We start from the raw sequence: 15,809 nt of genomic DNA on the forward strand, positions 1-15,809 counted from the left end.
TTTCTGTTCCCTCTTGCTGTCCTGTTACAGATCATCCCCTGTGCAGGAATACCCTACTCAGTAGTAGGTAGCAAAGTGCATCAGGAACTGAGGCTCAGGGGCTCTGGTTTTAATTTGCTGCCTACCTGGCAAGTATGGAAATGGTTGAATTTTTCAGAGTCTTGCAGTGTTTGTTAGTTTGATGGAGGTGATATGAGAAGGAAGCTCATTCTTCCTTTGTCCTTTTAATGTGCTTTGGTGATAGGACATTCTGGGTTTAGCTGTTATTGTTTCTGCTGCTGTCATATTGTAATGCTGCAAAAGTAATTTTTATCAAGAGAGGAGGCAACTGTTAACATCAGTATGATTTTATATCTAGTGTCCTCTCCCCTACCCCCTTCAATTTTCTGGATATACTTTACCCCAACATCCTACTCAATAAGAGTTTTAAAAGCTTCTCTTGTCAGTGAAATATTTGGTGACTTGCTGACTGGGCAGCAGTCTGGGCACCAGGCAGAGCTGTTGCTGCTTGCTCCAGATCCCCTAATTAGTGCTTAATAGACTAAGAGCTACTTGCCTTTTTTTTTTTTCCTCCCATCAAATGGAAGATGCTGGTGAAACCCTAATACAAGTTTACAGTTTGGGGATGGCTGCCACTTAGTTTGCTTGCTGGTAGATCAATGTTATGTGTTGGAGAAAAAACTTTGTTCAAATTTGAAGAACTTTCTAAATTTGTAATTTAACTTGTTACTTTGAGGTCAGGTACTCAGGCATGCCAAGCTTCTTCCACCTTGTGCTGAACACGTAGCAAATACCTCCAGAGTTTGTGCTATGAATTTAATAGGTTGGTCAAAAATGGTCCCCAGAACTTCCAGCTCTGTGTTTCTCCTTTATTATAGGAGTCTAGTGCAGTGTGGTCTTCATGAGGAGTTTTTGTAGAAATAAACCATGCAGTATTTATTGTCCATTGGTGGGAGGAGTGGATTCTAGCAAAAAAAAATCCATCTTTTCTTGCTTTTTTATTTCTCTGGTTGTGATGGCAGGACAAAGAAGCAAATTCTGGAGAGTGTGAACTGAGAAGAGAAAGGAATTATGACACAAAATTCGTTTGGATAAATGAGGAATCTGGGTGATACAAGTGGCTTATGTAACTCAATCTAGATAATAGGTATAAAAAGAGAAGACAGGGAGGGGAAGATGTTTTTGGAAAAGACACTGTAGGTCATAGGTGGAGGGAGAATGCAAGGTTAGAGGTCTTCCAAAAATTTGGGGTGGAAAGGTATTTTTGGGTCATTTGTAAAAATATAAGAGAGCAAGAGTGCAAATGAACCTTCCTTGTACAGCATTGCTCAAGTTCTAAAGTCTGCGGCAAGGTTTATCACAGTCTGCTCTACCAGTGGGAAAGTTATCTCTGTTTGAGGAAACATTTGTACCTGATCTAATGTGGTTGTGCTCTGGCTGGTGGATCCAGGAAGGTCTCTGTCCCACTTCTCCATAGCCACCTTGTCCCCAGAAAGGATGATAAAACTGCACAAGGTCACAGAGTGAGTCTGGGGCAGAACTGAGGTATTGTGTTCTTCCCTGCGTTTATGCTTCAACCACTGGTCAGTATTTCTTTTCTTCTCTGGTTTACGTGGCTTTTTCTCACTCTAGGTGCCTGAACACTTCTTTGGGGCATTCAAAGTAGCAAGTGCTTGTATATGCGGTGCTGTGCTATCTGTTTATTATTTTATAAATGTTTCTGGAAAGTCAGAGGGGATTTTAATTATTTTTCTGGCAGCACCCACCAGGTAGTAAATCAAGGTTTTTTGAAGTACACTACCTATAGCCCATTTGAAAATAAGCTGTTGCCCTGCAAGGTAAATGCCCCATGGTTAAAGAGCCATGTCTTCTCCCCATATTCGCATATGCTTCTTTTTTTACCGTAGAGGTAGTTGTAATTTTAGCAGCCCTCTGAAGGAAGCAGTGCTTGTCTTTTTTCCAGGCTGTAAAGGGCTTAGCTTTTGGGGTGTTACATATTTTGGGTGGGGGTGTCCTTGTGACATTGTTACTTCAGTTTGTGAGAGTCTGATTGCCATGACCAACTTTGCAGCCCTTTGTCAAACTCCTTTAGCAGCACACAAAGCAGCACCAATATTTTGAAAAGGAAAACTAGAAACAGATTGTTCTTTGAGTGATGATGTTTCATCCTGGTCTTATTAGCTTTCTCCAGTGCTCTTGGTCACTTTTCTGGCTGTATTTGATGGGAGAAGTGCCAGTGGAATGCAGTGGCACACAGGCTCAAACTCAACAATTTGCATTTTTCTCCCAAGTGATGCCTCCCTCATTAAACAGAGTCCTTTAAAATTCCTCTGAAATTACTTTAGAGGCTGAAGCAGAATAACGGAATGCAGCTGAAGTTCTGTGCTTTGTTACAGTTCTAAAAAAATCCACAACTATGTTTTGTTTTTCCAAGTAGGAAATTATATTTAATGAGAGGAAAGAGAGCCTGTTGGTCAGAGCATAGGACAAGGAGCCAACAACTTGGTAGTTACTGATGCCTACCTGATTTCTTTTCCTTAGTTTCCTCCTCTGCGAGATGGGCAGGAGGGTGTTTCACCAGTTATTGAGAGGACAGTGTCATGCTTGCGAACTTCTTTGACACTGAACTAGAGTGGAAATGCCAGGTATTATAATTCTGAAATCTCTCCTCTCTTGTACCATTGCCATCGTGAGCAACAACAAAGGTGCACTCAGATGCTGAAGGGTGATTTATGCTGGGATTATTTCCCATGCTGCTCATATAAATTAGGAGTATCAACTCTTGTCTGCCCCATCCCTGTTAACAGGTCCTGAACAAAGCTATGGTGAAGGCTTGAGGCAGAGATTAAAGTTCAGTTTGTACTTGTTGTTTGTTTGCCATTTTGGTGGCCTTGGAAGCGTGTGGCAGCAATAATCCCTTCTTTATTATTTCTCATTGCTCTGAGGGTACCTGGTGTAAAGCTAATGCCACAACTCCCAGCTACCTAGTGTAAACTAATGCTTATGTAATCATTGCATAATGCAGAATGCTTGCTCCCCTACTCGTCCTCTTTTCTTAGTCCCTGAAATTCATCCCTAGAAGAGTCATGGTAGCAACCAGCTGGATTCACTGTGCTGGGAACATATCAAGCCCCCGTATGCATCTATTTTCTGAAGTTGGGAGGGGAAATTTATCTTTGTTACCTAAATCAGTATTTACCCACCTTAACAAATAGAGCAGACTTCTTTTTTTTTTTTTTTTTTTTTTTAAGTTCTGAACTAATGTGAAAATAAGTAAGGTCTGATGCTTAAATCCAGTTACTTGTGGTTTAGATCTAATTTTTGTAATCTGGTTGGCAAAACTATATTCTGGGTTACTAGTTAACTGGGGTAACCAGAAAAGGGAGGTTTCAGTTCCCTCCTGTGTGCAGCTTGTTGAAAACTTCCCAGCACTCAGCCTGAAACACTTCCTGACTCTGGTGCAGTAGTTTTATGTAACTTGGTTGCTCTCTCACACCCCCTGCTAAACGACAAATGTAACCCATCCCTGCTTCACTTGCTACCTTAAGGGGTGCGTTTCCTGGCTTTGTTTCCCTGTCTTGACTAATGCTTCCAGTGTCTGTACAAGAGGCGGGGGGGGGGAACTTGTGCGGAGGAGACAGTTTACATTTTAGGTTTGAGGACTTTTCTTGGGAAATGTAACTTTGATTATATATCTAGAAGAGTGATGCCAGGTAGCAGCATTCTGCATTTTTCTGATTCTTGCCATCTCAAAGCGCTGTGAAAATGTTTGATTTGAAATTTCACAACCTTTCTTTGAAAGTATCAGAGCTTGAAATGGACATGAGATTGCCCAGTGCTCCAGAGTAACCATCGACCTTTCCTCTGTGGTGTCTGCAAGAGGGAAAACAACCTGATGGGCACCCCGCCTGGGCTGCATTTTGGGGGGCTTGTGCAGGGAGGAGAGCGAGGTCCCGAAGGGGCTGGGTGCAGCTGCCGGTGCGGGGCTGCCCGGAGCAGCTACCTGCCACACTCCAGCGGCGCAGGGTGCCGGTGGCTGCAAGCCCGTGCCATACAATGGTTATATAAGTGCTCTTTGGTGTTTATGTAACCTGGGTCTCAGCGTCCGCAGTGTTGAGGCCTGGCCAGAACAAGAGCTCTTGGGTATTTGGGGCCTGGTTCTGCTTGCATAATCTCAGAGCTAGAAGGTATGTTGTCTGTCACCAAAGTTGGCTGTTTGATGTTCCAGTTTGCCTCTCGGCACTTCTTGGCTGCTTCCTTTCCCTTTGGTTTTTTGGGTGGTATCTTCCTTGCTCCTGCCTTTCAATTCTGCTGCCTTTTGTTCCTGAAGGATTCCTTCGGGTCAGGAAAGGAGTTTTATTCTGCAGCATAACCTCATCAGTAACTGATATGCTGAAAGACCTCTGAAGGAAAAAAAAAAAAGGAGGGCAGTGCTGCCTTATAATTTATCTTTTAAAGTTTTCCATCGATTGGGGCTTACTTCCTGCCCGAGGAGGAGTCTGGAGATGGGTTTGGCTTTTGTGTGTTCCAGATCTGGCTCCCTCCCCATGCTCTGGCCCACAGAGCCTGTGCTGGGGGTGTTTTCTTCAGAGCTCATTTCACATCTCTCCCCTCCATCCTCTGGTCCTGGCCTGGGGATGGAGGCGGTCTGCCATCTCTCACCAGTAATCTGCAGATTCCACATAGGTGTCTTGAACCCACAGTGACTGATGGCTTTACAGATATCTAGAGAAGTGAAAAATGTGTTACTCAGACTTCAAGCAGTGCTATTTGTTATACCAATATGACAGTCTCTGTGTCTGGTTACAGTGACAAGTATGAACAACAGACCTGAGGTGGTTAACTCCTAGATAAATCAGCAACAGGAATGAAGATGTTAGAGCTGATGTACGTGTCGTTTGACAGGCGAGGGAAGCTTCCCCTGGGAGCAGGCAAGCTCTGGGGCTGGGCAGGCTCAGCCCGAAAGATGCCTTTGTGTCTTGCAGTACTGTGGCTGTGACTCAGCAGGACACCAACCATTGCAGCCGGCGGCAGAGCTGGGGTGAGAGCAGTGGTGGAAATCGGTCATTCCTCCCATCAGTGGGCTGTGTTTTGCTGGAGTCGAGCGGGGACAGCATGCGGCAAGGGGCCGGGAGCCGCAGGTCCCGCTGCTCTCTGGGCCGGTGCGCAACGCGCCTGGCCTGGGAGCTCCCCGCAGCCGGGGCCCTGGCGAGGGCAGGACGTCTGCGGGGGCACCCAGACAAGCACAGGAGTACTCCCACCAGCGTAGACAAAAGGCCGATCCCCTCTCGGAGGACTCGGCGCTGGCTCTTGTGCTGTCAGCGAGTGGGTGCCTGCTTGCGGCGGGGTCCCGGCATGCTGGCGGGGAGTGCGGCCAGGCGGGTGCTGAGGCGCGGGGGGGTAGGTGTGCCGGCTTATGTAATGCTTACATAATTAGGGCTTTGTTAAGCAGTTGTGGCTGGGAGGGGCGTCCTGCCATCGAAGACTGAGCCTGATTATTTTCTGAGCAGAACAAAGTCTTGTTGCTAATTAGCTGCCCTGGTAAGGGCTGCAGGGGGTGGCCATGGCCCTGGATCCCAGGGGGGCTGCACCCCCCACACAGGGTGGCTTTCCTGGTGCTCTGGGAGGAGGGAACTGGGTGCTGATGTGTGTCAAGCCCTGCGCGGGAGATTTGCGGCTCTCCTCGATGTTACATCAGGTGGGGCCTGGAGGAAGGGATTCTGATCTTTGCTTTTGCCTACACCACCCTTGAGGGGTTTCAAAAGGAATTTCCTGCCTTCAACCTTGGGGTGCTCAAGTGTTTTCATAATGCTGCCTCTGTGAGAGGGTGCTCTGTGCAGACACCTCTCCTTCCTTCTTACATGGCATCCATGCAACAGCTGCACAAGGAGAGAATTTTCTGAACATGTTTAATTTATATTCCACAGCTGAATACAGAATGAACCAGAGCATTCTGTTGCCAGCCTCTGAGATGATTGCTGTGCTGCAGCTAGAGAACTGATGTTCTTTGGGTGACAACTACAGTTGAACTCTGGCATCACCTACACACCTCTCCAGTGCCCAGTGCACTGGGAGAACATCACATAACCCCAGAGAACATTTTCCAACCTGTCAGTGCCTTTGCAGTCAGGTTTGCTCTGCAGTCGCTTCTCTAGCCTTTGGCACAGTTGTAGTTCAGTGTGTCAGTGACTGCGAGTGTTGCTGCTGGAACTGTGCAATTAGTCTTGTGCCATCTCTCAGTGCTCCTCCCATTCTTGCTTTGACAGCTCAGTACTGGCTGTAGTAGTACTAGCTAGTACTAGCTAGTCTCTGACAAGCTATTGCCCACAAACTCCATGGATGTTCCCAGAACGCCTGCAATAATATTTAACTGCTCCTTGCTCTTTGTGCAGGACAAAAGAGAGCTCCCAAAGCAAGAATTAACTCCTCGCTGCTCTGCATGCAGCTACCTTCTCACCATGCATGCACGTCCCGGTCCTTAGGGTAGGAAATAATTCCCAAAGACTCAACAAAATAATGCTGTTTGGTATCCTGGGTTTCCATAGTGAAATGATTTTAGACATAAACAAGCATCTGGTTTTCAGTGGTATGCCTTCCCTGGAGTTATTGGAGCTACACAGGCAGAGAAGTTGGCTTCCCAGGAGGAGGGTGTACCTCTAGCTAGCCATGTTAGCTAGCTAGTAACTGAGGAGCAAGGAAGTAACCATCTTACACAGTGTTTTGTCCACTGAGGTGTCTCTGGGACCTTCTTGTCAGCAGCCTCAGGTAGGGGACCCTCGAGTCTTGTCCTGAATGGCAATTTTTGTACTCCTAGGAGTGCTGGACCGTTGCTAGATCTGAACTGTGGATGTTTACTTGTGCACAGACATTTGGACTTACTGAGGTTCGCCTTGGAGTGGAGATTGGATGCAGCTATAACACACTTTCTCACACACCTCAGTGTCAAGAGAAGACCATGTTGGTTGCAATAATCTCACACCTCGACAAAATGTACCTGCTGCTTCATGACACTTCACAGCAACCTGAGCCTCTCTGCAGAGCAGGCTCAGGTGTTGAGAGCAATTCACTGCTGAATCAAAGGTCCTAGAGAATATTCTTCAGGCTGCATCCTGTGCTGTTTTAAGGGAAGTCTGAGAGTATTCTACAAGAAGGAGGTGATGAGGTGAGTTTTATAAGTTTGGGTACAAGAGGAAGTGCCTAACTGTGGGATAAATCTTTTGCTGTGTTATGCATCATGAGTCACACCTGTGTGCACTGTTTTGGGGCAGCTCTGGCAGTCACACCACATAGGGAGCATATGAAGCAGAGTCATACAGAGCAGTCACGACTCTTTTCCTTACAGAGACTTCTAAACTGTAATTTGCAAGTGTCGGTCGAGAAGCCAAACACCTCCCCCTGCTTGTATGTACAGCTGGGGGTGGTGAGCAAAGAAAACTGGCAACCCCTGGTCTGCAGCACAAACCAGAGACGTGCTGTAATCAGGTCTATTGGGTTGTGATGGTACAGGCACATTTTAAACTCAAAAAGTGCATGAGAAAGGATAGTTGTGCCCCTTTGGCTTTCAGGGTACCTTGCAGGACAGAGTGCCTGAGTGTGTGCAGGTGTCTATAACTGAGGACTGGTGGGAACTGCTTGGAGACCCCTCAGATGGAAAGCTGTAACCCACCTGAAGGAGCAGCTGCTTGACAAGCTCACTGCATTGATGCTATCACCACTACCCTTAGGAAAGCCTCTTTCTAGATCTGGTGCCTCTTCTGATGAGCACAGTGCAAAACGTGTAACAGCTGGTCTGAACCCAGCAGTTGTTGTTCCAGCTGATTCTGTGCCCACAGTGGGTAAGTATGGGATGGGTTTACATCCTTGTTGGTGACCATGACTGTCCCATGGCTGTCTTCTGCTGAGCAGACTTGGGCCTGCTCTTTTGCCCAGCTGTGCTTGGGCACGTGTGGCTGATCTCCCTGTGCAAGGCTGTGCTGGGTTGTTACCCATGGGTTGGTGGCAACGCTTTTGCACTGAGGCAATGTGGATAATTGCCCAGGTCTTCCTAGAGTGCACTAAGAACTTAAGCATGATCAGGCAGTTGTCAACATGCAAACATGGCTGATGAATTTTTGTGTTGTGTAAAAAGCTACTTGTATAGCCATGTCAGAGTAGTGTGTTGAGCTTCTGTTACAAAACCATAATTGCATTTCTGTTGTAGATGTAGGCTTGGCAAAATTGGGGCAGGAATTATTCCATTGATTACCTGATGGGACCTGTTCAACAAGGCTGTTCCCACACTCCCTCCAACCCAAAGATCAAACCTGTTCTTATACAAAATAGGGTTTTGTGTGTGTGGTTACTGTTTCTTAATGTGTTACTGGCCCAGTGTGGCTCCCACTTACACAGCTTGGAGCTCACCATGCTTGAGTACAACCACGTGGCTGCAGCAGGGAGTCTTGCTTTTTATATGCAGTAAGATTTAGGCTGTGTACACAACCAGGAGTTAATACAAAACAGCAACAAAACAGTTCCTGCTAGCAACTGCCAGCTCATGTCACAGGTGTGGTGGGAACTGTTGCATGGTTAGACTTGTGATATTTATCATTGTGTTAGCTACGCTTTGTGAAAAGCAGCTTTATTCATTGTAGTGTCAAGGATGGGACCAGCCTCAGGAAGCTGGCTGTCCTCTGAATCCCACCGCAGCTGAATCAGTGGTACTGTCACTAGTGTAGAAGAGATTGGTATCTAGATGTGTATGTGTCAGGAATGTGGGCTGAGGCACAGATTGTGTTCCTCACCTCAGAACTCGCATTGGCAGGACAAACATCAGCCTGAGCAGACGTGGCTGTGGCGGATGAAGGCCTGTACTCAGTGCAGGACCAAATTTATCATCAGATTTTGGGCTTCAGGCTCCTGCTCAGATGAGAATTATATTTTAAAAAAAACCTGTCTGTTCCAGCTGTGTGTAGGTTTCATCACAACTTGTATTACATATGATTAGAAGGAAAGAAAAGGCAAAATGCAGAGGTGGGATGACTCTACATAGGGATTGCACAACAAATATGAAAGCATACAGAAGAGACATGTAATGGCCTTACCTTTGGGCTTCTGAGCCTTTGGATTTTGTTAACATCACCCTCGTCCTGAAGGCACTCTTTCCTGGCACAGTGAAGGTGGCAGTCACTGCTGAAGGAGGTAACCAGGGGAGGGAAGTGCTTCCTTTTCCAAACAGCCTGACTTTGCTCTCTGATGTCTTGTCAAGGTCCCCTGGGCCCAGAGTGAGATGGCAGCAATGTAACCATGGCAGTGTTTGTCTCGGGGTAGTCACTGCTTTAATGACTCATCTGGGAGAATGTGATCACATGTGCAGCCTCCCTGCTTCCCTTTGCCCTATTTCATCCAATCTTTTGATCTAGTTATATAACCAGGAGTCCAGAGGGGTGGGGGGAAGGAAACAGTGCTGAAGAATTGCAGGTAATGTGACTGAAATGTGTCTGTAGCTGAAATAGCAGAGCTGTTGTCTGGGAAGCCTGGGAAACTGGGTTTATTCCCAGCACAGTTCTCTGTCTGCAAGTGTATGTGATGTGTGATGTCTGAGCTTGTAAACTTAAGGAGTCATGGTGGGGAGGACATGGCTCCAAGACCTTGGCTGTGGTAGAACTACTGTGACTGTAGCAGCGAACCCCTTTGCCTTTATCTTCACATGCAACATAACTCTTGCATTCATTGTGAGATCTGTTTCATCCCATAAGTTGTGGATACCTGTTTTTCCAGTATGTGTAGGACTTGCTGGGACTGATGTTCACAGAAATGTTTGAGCTGCTCTACTGGTATTGGTCCATGGTGGGGTGAGCCCTGAAGTCCAAAATGGATTCTGACATAGACTTCGGGCAAATGCTGAGGCAGGCCTGGTGGGATGTCTGGAGAGGAAGCTTGCACAGTCAGTGCTTTTGACCAAGGTGTGAATCTAGTTCTTGTCATCTCAATTTTAAGAGGTGATACTGGTGATAAGGTTAATTTAATAGGCATATTAAATGTGGCAGCTGCAGAGGTGCCTGTATATGCAACATGCTGCACTGATGCATCCTTCATTTAAGCTCCCAGCTTTTTTGAGAAGGGATGTTCTTTGTCTCCAGATCCCATGGAGTCACAATGTGATGCTTGTTAGCTCTGTATTACTTAATCTGCCACATTCTTCTGCACTGATGTCTTCTTTCCTTCAAAGTTCTGTCTAATTGTCATTTCAATTCAGTCATTAGCTCAGATACACAGTATAAGCAAGAAAGCTGATTATGAGATGAGATTCAGGGTATCTCTTTGCCTGACACAAGGGGACAAGATGCTTCAAAGAAGCTATTACAAGGCTTGTCAGAAACAGTTTACTTCAAGGGAAGCTTTTGAACAGAAACATTTCCTTTCTGTGCTGTGCAAGCATTAGTTTGGTCACTGGCAGCCTGTTGAAGAGCAAAATGTCACATAGAACAAGGTGTCATTTCACATAGTGCTTTAAGAATGAAATCAGCCACTAATGGAAGTCTGAAAATAGGAGAATGCCGAGAAAAAGGGAAATGTGTGATTTATAGTGGGGAAAGAGTATTGCCATTTGCTTTTTGTTATTGAAAAAGCTTGCCAGAAATTGCCATTTAAATAATGAGTGGAGCTGGTGATAAAACAACCGAGTTGCTTGCTAAGCCATGACCTAGTATTTGAACCAGATAACCTCTTGCATGGTATGTTCTGTTAACTTGGAAGATGGTTACACAGGTGTCACATAAATGGAAATTTCTGCCCCACTTGAATGCTGTGAAAGAAAGAAAATGAGATTTGTGTCCCATGTTTTAATCAGAGTTCATTGAACCCTGTAGGAAAACAGTCCCTTAGGGGCAGCAAGTGGTCCTCACGGACTGAAATAATTTTGCCTTGTTTTCTTGTCAGGACACTTTTGGGCTGGGTTGGGTGGTGTTAGTCTTGGCTTTCACTGGAAACAGACCCTTCACTGTAAAACTTTTTAACAGTCTTTGATGGTGGCTGTTGGAAAGGACCCAGTTTTGACCCTCAGAGAAACATGCTTGCAAACGAGTGAGAACAGGGATTCTTGATTCCCATTCACCCCAAATCCTGATGAATGCTCGTGTAAAAGCCAGCTGCCAGCCTAGGACAGTTGTTCTGATGTCATTACCTCCTTGTCTTTTCAGACCAACCCCAGGAAGCTGTGTTCAGCGGTGACCGTGTTGAACATGCAGAGGATGGAGAATGGCAGCGCTCTACTTCAACTACCTCATCTCAGAGTGAGCGGGCAGAGCGACTCTTGCAGAACCAGCACAAGAGCCTGGCCTCTGAGGACACCAAAAAGAAGAGGGCTCAGAAACCATCTCACATGCGGAGGAACATACGGTAAGCAGCAGCAAGACAGAAAAAGCTAGGGTCCTATATAGCCCTTTGGGTAAAAACAGAATTTCTGGACGTTGCTTCTGAGCTACATTTTGCCACTGCCAGCGAACCAGATGGCTTTTCTTTTCCAAAACCTTAGGATTTCACCAGTGGGAGTAGTATGATCTCAGACTGGAGTACTGTATGTGGGTGCAGACTTGTTTGGTATTTCAGAAGAGCGAATATTTGGTTATGGAATATACTGCAAAAATTGTGTATTTGCTGCTGGCCTTTAAGACATGTAATTGAAAAATAGTACCATCATTAAGTAAACATCCAGTTTCAGATATCTGCTGATGGGCATCCTATTGCAAACAGAGTAAAATACATTTCTTCCCTCTACTATCCTGGGTACTTGTTGGCAGGAATGCTGATGCTGTAACTGGTGACTGAAATGTTGGAAATCAGTTTCGCCTGGATTTTATAAAGCAGTAATTGTGTAAGTCACCACATATATTCTGGGACAAGTTGTGAGGTGGTAATTAGCTATGAAATTTTGTTCTAGGGGATCTAAAATTCTCTGAGGAGTCATAATGGAGCAGGAACTCCTGTGGCAGGAAGTGTCTCTTTTGCCCTGTATGTAACATGCTGGTGGTCTTTGGTTCATATTTAAGCTTGTGCAGATTGATTTTCTTATTGCTGAAGGAATGGCCATTGAGTAGGCCTTGGAAACTGAGACTTCAGTAGGATGGAGAAGATGGGTAGGTTTAAAGGCCAGATTGAGGGAGCTGGATTTTACCACTGCTTGTACTGTACCTTTCCTCTGGCAAAAGAGCCTTTGTTTCCACGGCTGCACATGTGAAACTGAAGTGGGGGGAAAGCAACTTTTGGAAGTAAAGAAAATTACTTGTAAAAGTAAAGTGCTTTGAGAGCATCATTTGAAACAATTGTTAAAGCCATTAGAGATCCTAGTTCCTGAAAATACTATGACAGAGGAGAATCAGGGAGATGACTTTCCGTGGGGGAAGAATTGATGCCTTTTCTTCCCATATATCTTCTTTGTACGACTTTGTGCATTTTCTGTTTATAAACTGCGTAGCAATAAATAACATGTTTTCAGACAGAAGAACTAGTCTGTGATAACCTAGTTTAAGTATATACTTACCCACTCACATTTTTCCTCCTTTCATTATTTTCCTCCTTTCATTATTTTCCTCCTTTCATTATTTTCCTCCTTTCATTATTTTCCTCCTTTCATTTTTCATTATTTTCCTCCTTTCATTATTTTCCTTTCCTTGACCAATAGTTGTGTTACCTGTAGCTGGAAAGCAGAGTCTTGAAATAGCTGTAAAATTTGTAGCTTTTGATGATGATGTTTCTACCCTGTGTATCTGACAAGCTACCTGGAGCTTGTCAATCATCTTTTGAGCCAGCTGTACAGCCATTCAAATTTTTGGAAAAAATTGTTCAGAATGTAACCAAATCATGTTTCTCTCTTTGCTCCTGTGTTCAGAAAGCTGTTGCGTGAAGACCAACTGGAAGCCGTGACAAAAGCAGCCCAGCAGGAAGAGTTGGAGAGAAGGAAACGGCTAGAGCAGCAGCGGAAGGATTATCCAGCCACTATACCAACCGTACCCCTAGAGTTTCTTCCTGGTAAGCAGTGAGAGATGCCACCTGAAGCAATGTTTTTTTTAAGGATAGAAGCTGAAAGAAGAAGAAGGTAATGCTATGCTTGTCCATGATAGGACAAGGGGTAATGGTTTTAAACTAAAAGAAGGTAGATTCAGACTAGATATAAGGAAGAAATTTTTTATGCTGAGGGTGGTGAAACACTGACACAGGCTGCCCAGAGAGGTGGTAGATGTCCCATCCCTGGAAACGTTCAAGGTCAGGTTGGACGAGGCTTTGGGCAACCTGATCTAGTTGAAGATGTCCCTACGTATTGCAGAGGGGTTGGACTAGATAAGCTTTAAAGGTCCCTTCCAACCCAAACCATTCTGTGATTCTGTGCTGCACTTGGACTTCCAAGTGTAAACTCTTGAAACAACAGTTCCAAACCCCTTTTGGTTCAATGTAGTCCCACTTCTGAGCTAGTTCTGAATCAAGATGCTGTGGCTGTATGGTAAAAGGTATCAGGTAACTTTTGTTAAGATATTTTGACAAGTTGATTGTGTGTAAGCAGGATGCTGGAACAGGTCTCTCTTGTCTTTTCAACAGTATGGAAGCTTAAAGCAATGTACTTGACAGAAATGCCATGTCCTTGGTTCAGATCATATTTGTACTGTGAATGGTCTCATTGGTAATGCATGGGCCTGGTTCTAGGGGTAGTGGAGCAATAGACTGGGTGTACATATGTTCATGATGTAACCTTGTCCTTTCTTGCATGTTTTAGCAAGCAGTGAAATAGTAGGCAGTATAAATGGTTCAGCATCACTCTTGTCTTTTGATCAATATGTCATCTCTCATTGTCTTCTAACCCAGATCATTTCACTGATCTAATTTATAGCACAGCCTCTCAGACTGGTGTAAAGGGCAGAGGAGTGCAGTTGGAAGGTGTTGGGAGTAAGGAGTTCTTGAGTTGACTTTGCCTCTTGAGAAAATGTATATTCTCCCTTAAGTGCAAGTGTTCAAAACATTTTTACATGGGGGGGGTGGATGGGGGGGGTGGAAGGGGGAAGGAGTAAGAGCTATTTAAAGCACTCTAGCTGTTGCAGAGCAGGTTGTAGCCCCAGAAGAACGCCGTTGCTGGCTGAGTCACTGCAGCGGTGCTTATTTGGCCCTGTTAGCTAGCCTTTCTCCCCACATGGCAATGCTTAAACATACAAACAAATGGTCTTGATCAGCAAACGTTGTTTATGGTATGTGGGATATAATTATTACAGTGTCCCTACTAACAGTTATCATCCCTTCAGCAGTTGGTACTTTCTCTGCTGGATGAAAAACAGCTTTTACTTCTGAGAGCAAAAAAAAAAAAAAAGAGACTTTAGCATGTTGCGTGGTCAGTGTGCCCCAGCCAGGGCATGCAATAGAGAGGGTGCCATCAGCAATGGGCTATTGTTTCAGCATATTGAGAAAGGAGGAGATTGTGACCCAGGAAGCTGAGTCATAGCAGTATTGTAGACAGTGAGAGTCTGTTATGGAAAATTCCAGGACTAAGTTATTGGAGCAAAAGTGGAAGGAAATACTGTCTGGTTTTTGAACAGTTTTGTCTCCTTCCCCATTATTATGAATTACTTATTGTTTGTAATTTATGTTTGTAGAGGACATCGTTTTCAGAACAGCAGAGGCTACCCAGCTCCCCCCTCAGGTCCTGGCTGAGGAAGTGATCTGCCTAGATAGTACCAGCAGTGGCAGTGAAGATGATGCTAAAGGAAAAAATAGCATTAAAGATGGTAAGTGACTAATTGCCTCAGCCTGGTCTTCTCACAATTTGCTGTTTATTTAGCCCCAAGTCTCCTGTTCCCATCTAGTCAGATGTTCCAATAGTGAATCACTTCAGATTTTTGTAGACCTATTGGTCTACAGTTCTGGCCTTTGAGTCCTAAACTAACATACATAAAATGGCCAATCAAGCACTCTTGCAAACTTGTGATTATTTCTACTTTATAAATGCACTTAATTTTGCTAAGTGCTCTGATGAAGAATGCTTACATGATCTGCTGTGTATAAAAGGAGCATCTAAATATTCAGATCTGCAACTGAAAGTGGGTTTTGTGTCCCTTGACCCAAATGGATCTAACCTGACTCCTTTATACCAAAACTGGTAGAGTACTTCCAGCTGATTTCCTTGGTGGTCCTTAGACACTGTATGAACAGATAAAATACATGTCTGGGTTTGGGAATTAAGAGGACATACGGAGGAGAACATAAAATGCTTACAGAAACTGTCTCATGTTCTGTTTGAATCAGCCCAAATTAATGTTCTCTGAAACACAGGGAAACTCAGGAAAAATCATGCTTTTATATACTGGTCTGAGGGGCCTGTTGTGTGCCTCTGTTGTGCTTGCTTGATCAGAATAGGCCATTAGGCCATTGTAGAATTGCAAAAGGGGAGTAGCCTTATTTTCTTGATATGATTTTTTTCCATGCATGATAAACTCTGATGTCGTTAACCTTTGCCCTTATTCTCTCTTGTTTTGGATACTTTATAGAAGTGATTGAGCTGAGTTCAGGAGAGGATGATGCCCTCCAAATTGTGGACAGTAGTGACTCTGGCAATGAAGCGGAGGAGGATGGCAGTGAAGAGAGCAGTGGCTCTCATGTGAATGATGCCTTAAATCAGTCAGATGCTCTGGGGCAAGTCATTGTCAACATCAATCATCCACCAAATGAGGAGGACATTTTCCTGGCTCCCCAGCTTGCACATGCAGTAAAACCTCATCAGGTAGGCTCTGTTAACCTTGAAAATGCAATGAATTCGGGCAAATTGGTCTTGTAGTCTCAGCAGAAGTTCTTTG

The 15,809-nt window shown here is 44.8% G+C and overlaps 1 protein-coding gene across 5 annotated transcripts in view; it reads left to right on the forward strand.

Moving 5' to 3' along the window:
- The window catches only part of RAD54L2 (RAD54 like 2), a 50,668-nt gene that overhangs the window by 17,078 nt on the left and 17,781 nt on the right, over positions 1 to 15,809 (forward strand). For all 5 annotated transcript variants that reach the window (XM_026857312.1, XM_026857317.1, XM_026857313.1 and 2 more), the window contains 4 exons: positions 11,178 to 11,376; positions 12,866 to 13,005; positions 14,613 to 14,744; positions 15,504 to 15,736. In XM_026857312.1, the coding sequence (XP_026713113.1) occupies positions 11,178 to 11,376; positions 12,866 to 13,005; positions 14,613 to 14,744; positions 15,504 to 15,736 (704 nt within the window). The remainder of the gene's footprint in view (positions 1 to 11,177; positions 11,377 to 12,865; positions 13,006 to 14,612; positions 14,745 to 15,503; positions 15,737 to 15,809) is intronic.

This window comes from Athene cunicularia, assembly GCF_003259725.1.
Source record: "Athene cunicularia isolate RWA chromosome 12 unlocalized genomic scaffold, athCun1 chr12_part1, whole genome shotgun sequence".
Lineage (NCBI taxonomy): Eukaryota > Metazoa > Chordata > Aves > Strigiformes > Strigidae > Athene > Athene cunicularia.